The 13,442-nt window shown below is 47.3% G+C and overlaps 1 protein-coding gene across 1 annotated transcript; it reads right to left on the bottom strand.

Moving 5' to 3' along the window:
* Positions 1 to 1,896: 1,896 nt before the first annotated feature.
* Positions 1,897 to 13,265, bottom strand: LOC135828118 (uncharacterized). The gene is made up of 6 exons (XM_065340553.1): positions 12,963 to 13,265; positions 11,699 to 12,117; positions 10,945 to 11,056; positions 9,740 to 9,916; positions 7,285 to 8,024; positions 1,897 to 5,622 (listed from the first exon to the last, which is right to left on the bottom strand). The coding sequence occupies exons 2-6, from the start codon at positions 12,010 to 12,012 to the stop codon at positions 3,243 to 3,245; spliced, it is 3,723 nt and encodes a 1,240-aa protein (XP_065196625.1). The 5' UTR covers positions 12,013 to 12,117; positions 12,963 to 13,265; the 3' UTR covers positions 1,897 to 3,242.
* Between the last annotated feature and the right edge of the window lie 177 nt (positions 13,266 to 13,442).

The following is a 13,442-nucleotide window of genomic DNA, read 5'->3' on the forward strand; positions in this document are numbered from 1 at the left end:
TGTATAATTACCTCGTTACCTTGGTGAACTGACAGTCTTTTAGTCACGGATACAATGTACGTGTAACTCGTAACTAATAATATTGGTCTTTTCTCTTTGTACTACATGTACCATGTACCATGTACCATTTTTCAATATCAATGTTCGTATTTCGACCCGCCATTCGTACTTTTTTGGGCTGTGAGTATAGCAAGAGTATCATAAGCTCCCGCGGGAGCTTATAGCTATTATACTCTTGGTAGTAGTCTGTGTAGCCAGATATTCATACCAAACACATAGTACTAGTATTAATCCTGGTACATTTACATCATCCAGCATGAAAACAAAAGATGTTGAAGAAAAACAGAGCCTAAAGTTAAGTCCAAACACTCTGACTCGACAGAAACGGCAACTCTTCGCTACCTTGTTGGGAAGAAACTCCCGTTTGGATTGGCGACATAAAACAAAAGTCATCATCATCATCATCATCATCATCAACTGAGGTCTTGGTTCTGAAACCACCAGTGCGATGGCATGGACAAGACAAATCCACAGGTGACCAACCTTGCACATGCGCTTGGTTACAAGTCCTGGGGGTGGGGCGCTATTCAAGAGAGGGCTTTGTTTTTTGACTGGCTCTGGGAGACAGGGGCAATATTCGAGATAAGGCATTGTTCAAGAGAGGGCTCTAATCGCGAGATCATCCGGTAGGTCTACATGTAGACCTGTAGATCCACGTGTACAATAATGAACTGATAGAAATGTTTGTTGTAGACGTGACAATCTAGGAGAGCACTGCAAGCACACACTCACTGCTTCCCTCACTGCATCTGTGTTTGGCTGAGAATGGACAGCATTCGCAAGCCGGCAACTACGCAATCGTTCATCGTTGATTGTTGTGTGCTTATGCATTTAGCAATCTTTCTAAGGACAAACGGTCTTTCGGCCCAATTCACATACATGTACATGGACGTGACTTTTCCTCGAGCCGTTGAAGAGTGCTAAATACTTTTACAAGGTGTTCATGAACTCAAGATTCGCGTGCCAGACTTCTGTGGTGGCAGGTTTTGGAATTCCATTAACCATGTTAACAGTATTCACTATTCACGAAATAGATTCGCTATACGCAATCATTATGCTGAGTTCCCAGCTTTACCGACAACGAATATGCACCACTCGGACCACGCTCCCGATCCCTGACACCAAGACTAAAGTGTTAAAAGCCCGCGAAGTATGACATACATGTACATGATTGTAGTCTGCACGACCCTAGCCTAGGCCCTTTTCGAGAGACGAGAGTGCATGTACATGTATATCGATCCTTTTTCAACCCACTGACATAATGAACCGGACAGCACTACACTTGAACCCCTTCAGTATCTTCACCCAAAACTGGTGGTCCTTGTTGCGGACCTTACCATACATGTCCGAGCAGTCACATAATCATTTCTTAGTGGGGAGCCTTGTTGGAGTTGAACTAATATACAATGTACAGTGCTGGCAACTGAAATCCGACCCCCTGGGCGGCGCGCCGCACCGCCCAGGGGGTCGGATTTCAGTTGCCAGCACTGTAGTATTACAGTACACTGGTGACAGTAAAATGAATGACATCATGAGTTGCCAGGGAATGCTGAGACAGGATGCTGATACAAGCAAATATTGCAGTGTAAAACGATGGCCGCTAACGCCCGGTAAACCCTAGCGCAAGCCCAACTCGTGGGAACCGAACATCTTTGACTTTCATTACAAAAAAAATACTAGTTGACGTGCTTGGAACTCTGTTGATAATCTCAGGCCGCCAGGCGCTAGGCCAGCCATTGTCGTATCCATGGCGACAGTTCGCCATCAACAAGCAGCTAGCTGGGAAACCCTGTGCATGCATGCAGAAAGCATTTTCCCATCCATCACCACTGGATCTGTGCGTTCAACATTTTTTTCAATGATCACAGCTCACAGGCTAGGCAAAGACAAAAATTGCATGGTGGGAGCATAGTGATGGTGAGGCTTTTCGCCCTCAGCTCAGCCGACCTGAGGTCTCAACGTCTGGGGACATAAATCGCACCAAAAGGAAAGAAGAAGAAACAAATGAAACCGGGAGTGCCAGGTACATGATACGAAATGTTAGGAGGAGAGACAGTACATTTGAAGGAGGGAAAGATAAAACAGCCAGTGTTAGGAGGAGAAAGAGAGAAAAGAAGAGCAGACGTTATTGGGAGGAGTATGTGGAGCGGAATTTGAAAGTCATGGGGTGAGCCAGATATGATGCCGATACTCAGAGATGGTCATGTGCCCACGACCAGTCGTTGGTCTTCAAATAGCGGTTGGCTGCAACCTTGAAATGTTGCAAGTTCTAGTGGTAACACACACACATGCTCAGGTCAAGGCCGTGAGGTACGAGTACGGTAAGGAAGAATTGGGCCGCAATGGTGAACATGTATCCTGCCCGGGTCTAATATCCACATGCCACTGTACACACTGTACCACATTGATTGGATATACATGTAGCTCAAGTCATCACACAACAATGAGGTCAAAACAAGGTAAAGAGTTTTAGAAGATCGAGTTCTGGTCTCAAATTATCCCTTTGAAGATTATACTCTACTAAAAAATGTTGACAAAAGTACAGGCTTCGGTGATGCATGATTGACTGGCACATGCTTCTGCTGCATGTAATGTGTGCTGGAATAATTTCAAAAGTCTCAGTTTCCCACAGCATCGGTTGTCTCAAGGCCTGATCTAGATTTGCGCCATTTCAATATTAATTTCAGGGTAAGAATGAAGGTAAAGAGATAATAGTCAAGGTTCTCAGAAGAATGAAGCTGTGCAGTGTATGAAATCCTATCGGGTGATTTTGAAGCACAATCATAATCAAGATGTTTTGTGCCAGCCCAGTGGGGCCACTATGAAGTATGATTGCACTAGTGCTGTACTCATAGTTTCAGCAGCCAAGTAGTACAAGACTTAGTACTGTAGTACTGTAGTACTGTAGTCTGAGGTTCATTTGGACAGTGTGCAAGCGGCTGGTTTGAGGATCCAGTCATCCAGTCATCCCCATGTGCAGCTTGCAGGTTACTTGTACACACGTAGGCAAGCATAAGGTGGAGCTGTCATTCAGCAAGAGACTCAGAGTCTAGATGGGTGCCTGCAGATAAACTGTAAGTGTTGCACACCGAACCGAGGGCTTCACATAATGCTATGCAGGTGCAACTCAACTCGGCCGGGCTAAACCAGGGAATAGCTTGTGCTGGTGCATGTTCTTCCGCCTACTCTCCATCAACAAAATCCTGTGGCGGGGCTGATGATGGTGGAGTAGGTACTGCACACATCACGTCTGGATCACTCCACATACCTCCACTCTGGCAGAACAGCGTGCCATTTGAGCCCACGAGCTGAGCGCCGCGATGGCAATTCACTGAGCACGTTGATCCGTACGTGTAGATTGTGAAATCAGAGCCGCAGCTGGGACTGGCATTCGGTATCCGCAGCGTCGGGCAGTCAAGCTGACACGCTGGTATCGTGTCCGGGTTCCACTGGCCTTTGCTGGAGCAATTCAAGATGATGTAGGTCTCCGCATGGTCTACTATGCGGCCGCTCACGCAGTCGACCCGGCAGATATCACCAAGCAAACCCTGGTTGCTAGTGCAGTTGGTGTAAGTCCCCACTGACGTTACCAGGCCACAATCAAGCAATGACAGCTCGCCAGGTAGAAGTGGAAGAGCGGTCAACGATGACGACTCAGGCTCAACGTAAAGACGCACCAGCTCAATATATCCAGTGCCGAACTGTGTTTGTGTTGTCGGCAAGTCTCCACCAATTTGCAGTGAATATGTCGACGCTCCGTCAATCTTTTTGGTGAAGAGAAGATTCGTGGAGCGGTTCCAAAGTGACCGCCTGCCATTGATGAAGCAACGTGTTGCTGACTGCCCATCGCGACTGACAGTGAAATGCCGCCATGCGTTGGCTTGGCCGCTGTGAACACAAGTTGCACAATCACCGGCAATGCACACTTGCATGGAGATCTCGAGCAGAGAATTCAACATCACTGACCCAGCCGTGAGTGAAACCGAAAACCCAGCCAGGTCCGATATACCGGCACTGAGGGTGGCTCCGCCACTATAATGAATTATTGGAAATGACAAGCCGGCCGGTATTGCTGCCCAGAAGTCGAGATGAAACGCGCGCGATCCTATACGAAACGCACTTCTGTCCGGATAGCTGACATAGTATGGTTGAGTGAGTTGGATTGTCGAGGTGACCGCAAGTCGTGGGATGGCAGCTGGTGGCATGGGCTCTCTGCTCATAGAGATCACCACACCGGGGTGTATAGTCGTGTTCTGCAGTGGGCCAGTCGTACTGTGAGCTTCAAAACTTGTGTCCGTACTGAACCAGGGTGAGAAGAGATAGAATGCTGCTGAGTACAGCTCACTATTCACCCAGCTGATTGACTCCACGGCTGGCTGTGCGGGGAATCCCCGATACTGCCCACTGCCCGTTGCTGGGCCGGCCACCACTTGCAATTGCTCAGTAGGTGAATACACTAGCCTCTGATCTGCGGGCAGTACAATGATATGCACAAACTGACCAATTTGCCAGTTATCAGGAGTGAACGTTAGGTTATTTGGAGTCATCTTCAGCAGATTGGATGGCGAGTTAGCGCTTAGCACTATGGGAACTTCCACATTGTCATCTATGCGTGAAGCAAGAGACACAGTCACCTGTGCAGTGGACGGGTATCCCGTGAGATGTGATTTAGCGCTGACAGCAGCGGTGTCGATGCTGACCGTGATGACTAGCGGTACGCAGACGCTTTCAAACCCTGACCACGTGCCAGTGGACGTACACGTTCTCTGTGCAGTGTACGCGTGTTCAAGGCTGTAACCAGGTGAGCATGATACAGTGCACAGTCCACCTACTGTGTAGCCGCTGCAGGATATCTTTCCCCGGACTGGAGCCCGCAGTGGAGGACAAGCAAAGTAGTTTTGCTGGTGAGGCGGTAAGAATGGATGGACGGTAGCAGAAGAATACCTTGACTCACCCACAACCACCCGCAGCAGATCAAACTCCAATCTGGAATGAGTGCACAGCCGCAACGTCGAATTTGCTCGTGGTCCATCAGGACCTGTGCCCAGTTGTATTGTCTCTCGTTTCACGCCATCCACAAAGCAAGTGACTTGAGGTGATGACGGTGACAATGACTTGGCAAAAGCTACATGTCGCCACTCATTCGGTGCAATGGCTGCCGTGTATACTTCACCCAGGACGTCAGCCGTTCGGTTCACTACGCACTGCCAGCAAAACCCAGCGATGCACAGCTGTGGTTCGTAGTGTCCATCTCCGAGTGAAGACACGGGAAACTGAAGTGAAACTTCCTGCGGACTGCCCGAAGAACCATACTGCAGCAGCTGCTGTTTCTGCCCACCTGGGGATGCTTCACCCAACAATTTCACCCACACATCAACACTGAAAGCCGAGCTGGCCAGCTGTTGGATAGTGTTCCTATCTGAGTACTGTAAAAGAGGTGAGCTCTGGTTGCCCGCACTGTCACAAGAGAATGTCGGGCTCAGTGTACCCGATGCAGACACAGGGAGGCGCTGGGCACTTGAAGATGTCTCATTGATAGGAAACCGCTGTGAAGATGGAGACCTGGGAGAGAGAGAGAGAGAGAGAGAGAGAGAGAGGGAGAGAGAGAGAAAGAGAGAGAGAGAGAGAGAGGATGGGAGAGAGGGAGAGAGAGAGAACAAGAATGGGTGAGAGAGATTGAGTGTGCGTGTATGTGTTGTAGAGGAATTGAATTCAGTAAAGTGGTAGTTTTGTTATACTTATTGCGTCGGTTTTACTTCATAAAGAAAGGATGGTAATTATGTCATCTTCATTGTTCTGGATTGTACATTGAATCGTCTCCATGCTAACAGAAACATTATAATTGCCGGAATGCCCATATCTCATCAGTTATAGCTTTCACTACACAGTATCATAACAAGGCTGCACGCCCAGATTTTATTTTCCTAGGATGGAAACTAATGAAGCAATTCCACCTCCTAGTATGGAAACTACTAGAAACTACAGTTCTATTATTCAATGTCAACAGTCAGGAAAGTGAATTGCAAGAAAAGCGAAAAATCACAACGCCACCAGGATGCGAACCTGGGAAACTGCTTGTTGTCGAGAAGTTCGGAACTCGCAAACTCTCGATGGATCTACCAACACCACCAGGCACAGGCTCTGCTCAATTTACACGCTCGTGGTGATTTATCGTAGGTACACGTACATAAATAATTAGCTTGTCAACCAGTGCTACAATCGAAGTAGAGCGAGGAAAACTCCATGTCACTACCAAACTCATAACCAAAGAATAATCTCCAAAACACATCCCAAAACAGTGAGTCGACTCCTGTACATTCGCAAGCTGTACGCACGTGTATGAGTAAACACAGTGCATGCGCACAACAGAGAGTACCAAGTGTGCGCAACGACTATCTATGATGCAGCACGCGTGGACATAGTTTGTGAGCTTCACGACACTTGTCATGAGCGGCAGTTGGTTGTAAACCATTTTTAGTGGTACCAAAGCTGGTGATATTCTGACCATTTCAGGGCAAAGGAGAGGAGTCCGGATATACAATTGCCAATTGCTTTGAAATAGTATAACATCGACTGTCATAGGGGTAATCAGTAGGGTCACGCTAAAACATATTTGCCGATATGTGCATGGCTGCGTATCCCTCCGCCGGAAAGTGAAAGAGCTATGTGGGCATTACTAGACAATTCGAAATGAACAGCCCTACAATAGTGTAGCTAATTTTCTTCTGGAAAAGGAATATTATCTCAATTTATCTGTTACCGAGAAATTATTATAATTTCCGGCTTTAAAAGGCTGGCACAACAGGGTACACACGAAACATTTACCGTATTTTACCGGTTGTAAGTCGATCCCGGTTATAGGTCGACCCCAGTATCCCTAGGTCTCAATTCTCGATTTTAAAGTTATCACCCAACGAAGCACTACTAACGACTCCCTGCTACTAACATATCAACAAACCATGTAAACATTCCTTATTGGAGGGTATAACGTCCCATTCCTTGAAAAAAATGCCAATAAACTGGCAGAAACGTGTACACAAGGTGTACTCGTGCATGCAGTGCAGGTCATTTTTGTGAGATACTGATAGTTCCCGGTTATAAGTCGAATCCTAGTTGCAAGTCGACCCCCACCCTTTCTCTTTCTATTTTTAGTCGAAAAAAGTCGACTTTCAACCGGAAAATACGGTATTAAAGAACATATTTCATTTGTTTTAATGCTCTTACGTTTCGCCAATCTGCCTTGCGGAATCCATGAATGTATCGGATGCTGTCTGGTGAGCAGCAGCTAGGATGAACTCTGCAACATACGGCTCACTATCCACAATAGTAACGTCAATGCTGCTTGACTGTCGCGGAAATCCACTATAGTGTGCGCTGCCGATTGCTGATTCAGCCGTGAGCTTGCCAGAGACCTGCAAGTTCTCCAGTAGCTGATTATCGCCAGTTGAGGCCAGTGTAACCGACTTGGTTTGATTGGTTACACCTGCGGTAAAGGCTAGTCCATCTGACGGTGTTAGCGACACCGGTAAACTACCAGCCTGCACCGGTACTCTTAAATCCTGGCTGAGAGGCTCAGGAATCGTGACTGCCACCGCGGCATGCGATGGAAACCCCGTGCTGTTCGTTTCTCCGATTTGCACAGTTCGCGTGGGTATAGTGTATTGAAGGACAGAGCAGCGGAGTGGGTCCGGGCTCCAGTTGCCGCTAGCCTGACACTTGACGGCATTGCTGCCCGCCAAGCTGTAGCCCCTTGAGCAGGTGTAGCGACACGTCGAGCCGATCGTGAACGCCTGTCCGTCGCAGTCGTGCACACCGTTGTCCAGCAGAGGCGGTGCAAGGCATTCGGCCGGGCTCACAGCGACGGCCGCAGTCAGAGTGAACGGCTGGCCAGTGTACTGGACATGATCATCACTGGCACATAGCAGAGACGCAATGTCAAAGCACTGGTAATCATGGCAACAGACCTGAACACACCAAATAGGAGTAGGATCATATCAAACACCAGAGAGCATGTTACATGGACAAACAACGCACATGACACATCACTGTCTTTCACTGAATAGTGGAAGAAGGATTGAATTGTTACCTGTAGGGATCGTGGATGTGACCCAACCCCACCCCCAAATAAAGCTGTCATCAGTGCCGATAATGTGGACATCCACATGCAGGAATGTGTGTGTGTGTGTGTGTGTGTGTGTGTGTGTGTGTGTGTGTGTGTGTGTGTGTGTGTGTGTGTGTGTGTGGTGTGGTGTGGTGTGGTGTGTGTGTGTGTGTGTGTGTGTGTGTGTGTGTGTGTGTGTGTGTGTGTGTGTGTTTGTCTCTCTGTCTCTCCTCATTCTCAGCACTATTAGGCCATCATTTTTTATATCTATGTTTCGCGTCAGGTCAACTTCCAGAATCATATGCGAGAGGTGGAAAAAAAATAAAAAGTTGCAAAATTATAAAAAAGGCTCATCAGAGGTGTATGCACTGTACATAGCACAAAAGCTCGTGCATGGTGTACATTCGAAAGAAAAATCGTACATCGAGGCACAACATCTTGGTTATCAGCATGAGTAAATATTCACTTTGGACAGAGGAGGCAACCGTTGGTGCCTATGCTTCGCTGGATTATTGTGCTCAGACTTCAGCAGCGGTGCAAAGAGCTCCGGAACGACGCATCCTCTCAGCTTGAGGCGATCAATGCGGTCTGGTGTAAGCTCATAGAATATTGCTCCCAGATGCCGAACAAACAATTTACCAATGCTGGCCTAGAGCCTAGTAGAGGCCATTTCTGAATCCCAGCTTCGCCGTATGCAACCAGTCCACACTTATGACTCGCACGATCGTACATTCACTGTGCATGTTCGATTTTTTTTATTTTTTTCCAAAAAAAATCAAAACGTATGCGTGCGGACGACGCGAAACATAGCTATAAAAAATGATGGCCTTAGGGTCCACTGTCTGCTCCAGAGCCGGGTCAGCTGGGTCAGCGACCCGGTTGGGGGGGGGGGGGGGGGGGACTTGGAAGCGTTTGGCAAAAGAACACTATGTCACTTGTGACCTGGTTGGGAATACATGTACATGTCATATGCTACACATACAAGGTACATCAGCAGGGGCGTCGCACACGGTACGGTCACTGCCGTATTGACCGTACCACTTTTTGCCCCAGGTGCCAATAAAATACACTGATCTGTGATCTAAATTTCCAAAATCTTTGGCTCGGCCACCACTCCCCCACGAGTAAATTGTACTTCAGATAGTTGACCGTACCACACTAAAGTACCTTCCGACGCCCCTGATCAGGTTGTTCTAAAATATTTACAGCTCCCTGATGCACATGCAGTAGGGTCACTTGAACGTACCCCGGCTCTGACCCGGTTGAAAGTACATATTCTACATGTACATCAGACAGAGAGTCCTAAAATATTTACGGCTCTCTGGCGTACATGCAGTAGGCTGACTTGAACGTACCCGGCTATGACCCGTTGGAAGAGTTGTCCCAGGTACACGTGTACCTGGTTGGTTTGAAATCCTAGAGCAGACACTGGCCGGGTCATATTTGTATTTCAACATCATCAAGTTGTGTTTCCTGCCGGGATTAAACCATTTCCACTGTGCCATGGATACTGCGCAAACCCTTGCACGTAGACAGCACACACTCGTCATAATTCTCTTCTCCTGGAGGCCTACCTACCTGTATGAAGGCATGCAGCACCTCGTCTTGTGATGTTCCGTTGGCTCTGAAGAGCAGAGTAGTGCCATCGAAGTCAACTGTGAGATCCACAACGGCGTTTGGTGTTACGGCTCCACTAGATGTCAAACGTAGCTGAGTTATTGCATAACATAGTCTGGGATTGCTCGACACCAGGACCTGCAGGGAGAGTGGATCATACAATGCACAGAAGTAGGATGGTATGGCAATAATTATGTAACTATAACTTAGAATAAAAGCAAGATTTGTTGGACTTGAGGCAGCATCACAAAATTAATGTCAACAAGGATTCTAGGGAAAGAGTCTCGCATGACACATCATCGAGAGTGGCAGCAGAGCCGAGACAGTTATCCAAAACCGGCACGAGCAGTCGAGGTTTGACTTGCAACAAATAGTATATACAGTACTGTACAGTACTGATGCAGCTGTGTACCTGCACATACTATGTGCAATGTGCAACCTTTACATTCCTACCAAGTGTAGGTTGAGTACTAGCACAATAGCACCAAAGAGGACACGTTGCTTCTCGTAATTTATTACCGTATGTCAGCACATTTAAAGCCATGGCCTTATATTCGAAACACCGCTGCTTTCCTAGCTATTTTAGATGCAAAATGACTCGCCCATTACGCCATGCCATAAAAATCAAAGTCCGCACAGAAACTTCAAACGAAATCCATTTGTTCACCCTTCCTGCTGGGCTGAAAGTTTGTTATTATAATACTTATTCCTTCATTTTCACAAAACATACTTCAAATGTCATTTCATTTAGGAAGCCCATGGCTTTATAACTAAGACTGGCCTTATATTCAAATATACCTCCATGGCTTTAAAGGTGCGGACATACGGTATGTGTGACCGTGTCTACACATTGATCCTATCAAACAATAAGAGGATGGAATAAGTGTTTTAACCCTGAGTTTCATACACTAAGCGATCATGAGAAATCAGTCTATTGGTAGGACTGGCTCTGCCTCTCGGTATTGAGCACTCTCTTGGACAGCCTGGAACCTGTCTGCTTTACATTGATGCTATCATGTTGTTCTGTGTCAGGATTGTTACAACGTGTCCAAGACGATCACAGCATCACAACTGCAGCATAAGAAAAATGACAGGCGTGGTACTGTTGTCCGCCTTGCTTAGGGAAAGTGAACAGTGAAGTCCATCGCAGAGCAATTCTCACCTACCTGAAGCTGTGGGTGTGCAATACTGGTGTAGGAGTGAATGCTGGAATACTCCTTTGTCAACATGGTACTGTTTGATACTACACAGAAAGTGAAGTTACGGCCACTCTCGCATCTGCAGCAAAGACACACAAAAACAAACACACACACACATGTGTGCACATGCATGCACAGACACACACTCCTTTGACGTTTGACCTTTAATGCCCATCACCGGAGGTGATGACAGCAATGCTGCAGCAGAAGCCATAGTAACTTGTGCTGTGATTGCACCATACAGCAGCTTGCAAGGCTGAAGAATTGATCGCCACTATTCAGCCTGGTCCACATCGCACAGTTTTTATAAGTAGATTTTCTGGCCAGTGAATCCCTACCTTTGGGTCTGCGTTCCTTTTCTCCTTTCCTCTTCTTTTATTTGCTCGTGCACACACACACACACACACACACACACACACACACACACACACACACACACACACACATCACACCACATACTCCAGCATGCGCTGGCTGTGGGTAACAGTCAGGATAAAAGATGGCTCAATGGGCTATAGAACCAGCCAACAACTGACAACCCCCGGAGGATCTCCAACCTACGGGTGGACTTTAAAAAAATATGACCTCCACTTATGGGCTCACCACACCGCAGTAAGTGCCAGGGGATAAGGTGCAGAAAAAGGATTGACGGCATCGGGCACGTACGTAATACTGCTTCAAAAAGCTCAATCATTCCTTGTCGGCATGAACTGAAAGTTACCTGGCAGCAGGACTCCATGTACTGCAAAGTGTTGCACTGCTGTCTCCACACGTTCTGTCCATTGAACCACATCTATCTGTCGAAGCCTTGGCAGCGGGAGTACTTGCTACATCCAAGTCTAGTGGAATGTCTGCTGCAGGATCTTCTATGCTTGATGTTGGTGTTCCAATGCCAGGTACATCAGTGCTCGGCATAACAGGATCGGAGGATGGATCGGCACGCTGTCCCCGCGTGTAACATACACACACTATCACGCTCAGCAGGAAGAGATTGGCAATGCGGGAGAGCATGTGTCGCCTGCATAACAACTCCATGGTGACGCCTGCTTTGACCAGATGTCAGTCACATGGTAGTCACGTATCGAGGTTCGCTTGTCGTTCACAGTCCTTGTCATGGATCACTGTCTAGCTTTCACCTCCCTGGAACCACTCAGGGCACAGATAGAGCATGATAGCGGAAGAAGATTAAAGTTCAAGTGCACAGTTAGGGGTTATGGTGCTTGCAATGTATACCGTAAATGTTCACCCTATCGTGTCATTCTCACCTCCCAGCGCAACACAAGAGTTTCAGGCACGTTGGAGTAAGGGAAATCATGATCCTACTTTTGCAGCTATAATAAACACATCAAGTATGATAACATCGTGCAATTATTGACGGGAACGATGGCCTGCTTTCATTCAGTGACCGTCGACCTTTATCCCCGTGACTCTTTTATACTGTAAACTGCTTGATATTTGGAACGTAGGTCTATGAGAATGTTTGTTGTTTTCACGAGAAGAGCGTAACAGGAAGAAAGGAATAGAATTTCGTGACACAAACATTGCGCGGTTTACAGGATGTTGCGAGGCGTGTCCGCACCTGGCAACATGCTGGCCGCCATGCTGCATGCATAACGTCATTCCAGCGAATCCCTTCTGCCACTGATCGCAACAAATGATTGGAAAGAGGAAGCGGGTTACAGCCACATGCAGTTACCGCTTCCCTTACGATCAGCTCTCATCTCCTTCGCTTCAAATTCCTTTACAGTAGCTGTTTTTTCCTTGAGTTGCTATACTAACAAAGCTAGCGGCTGTTTCGTCGACGAGTGATAAGTTACTGGTCGAATTCGTCAGAAAGAAGCCGCCAACTAAAACTCTCAGACTCATGCTGCCTCCGAATTTCCGACCCGAGGCTACAATAGGCTACATGTAGTGTAGTTCTAGCAATTGAACGATCATATAGACGCGATGATCCATTCCCCGGTTACTGTCGGTTCGTGACTCACCTCCCAACCTATCGTATCAGTGCCATGCCGCCATCAACGAGCTCTCGACCGCGAAGGTTTTTCTTCCCAGCTCGGCCAACAACCTCCTACAAATACCTGATTGAACTACGGAAGTGAGATACAAATAATTATGGTTACCGATACACAGAAAGAGGTCGAACTGTCCCAGTCGTTCCTGCATTTTTCAAAGTCTATCTTCCATTCAATCTCGGTTTGCTTTCTACCGGAGTTGCTAGACCTGTTAGCGACGCCATTTGCGCTCCACAGGGCCCTGGCCATCAAGTTTATATCCCATGGGCACCTTCACATAATCTGCAAATCATTGCATTATTTACTAACTAGTTACATGTACTTGCCAGCGTGATCTTGGTGGTTCATTCCAAATAATGTTTCGCGCGGCATTACTGACTAGCGCTAGCGCTAATCATGCATACCTCATGCCATGGTTAGCATACCTCATGCCATGGTTAGCAGCAGGAA

The sequence above is a fragment of the Sycon ciliatum genome, chromosome 1 (assembly GCF_964019385.1).
Source record: "Sycon ciliatum chromosome 1, ocSycCili1.1, whole genome shotgun sequence".
Taxonomy (NCBI): domain Eukaryota; kingdom Metazoa; phylum Porifera; class Calcarea; order Leucosolenida; family Sycettidae; genus Sycon; species Sycon ciliatum.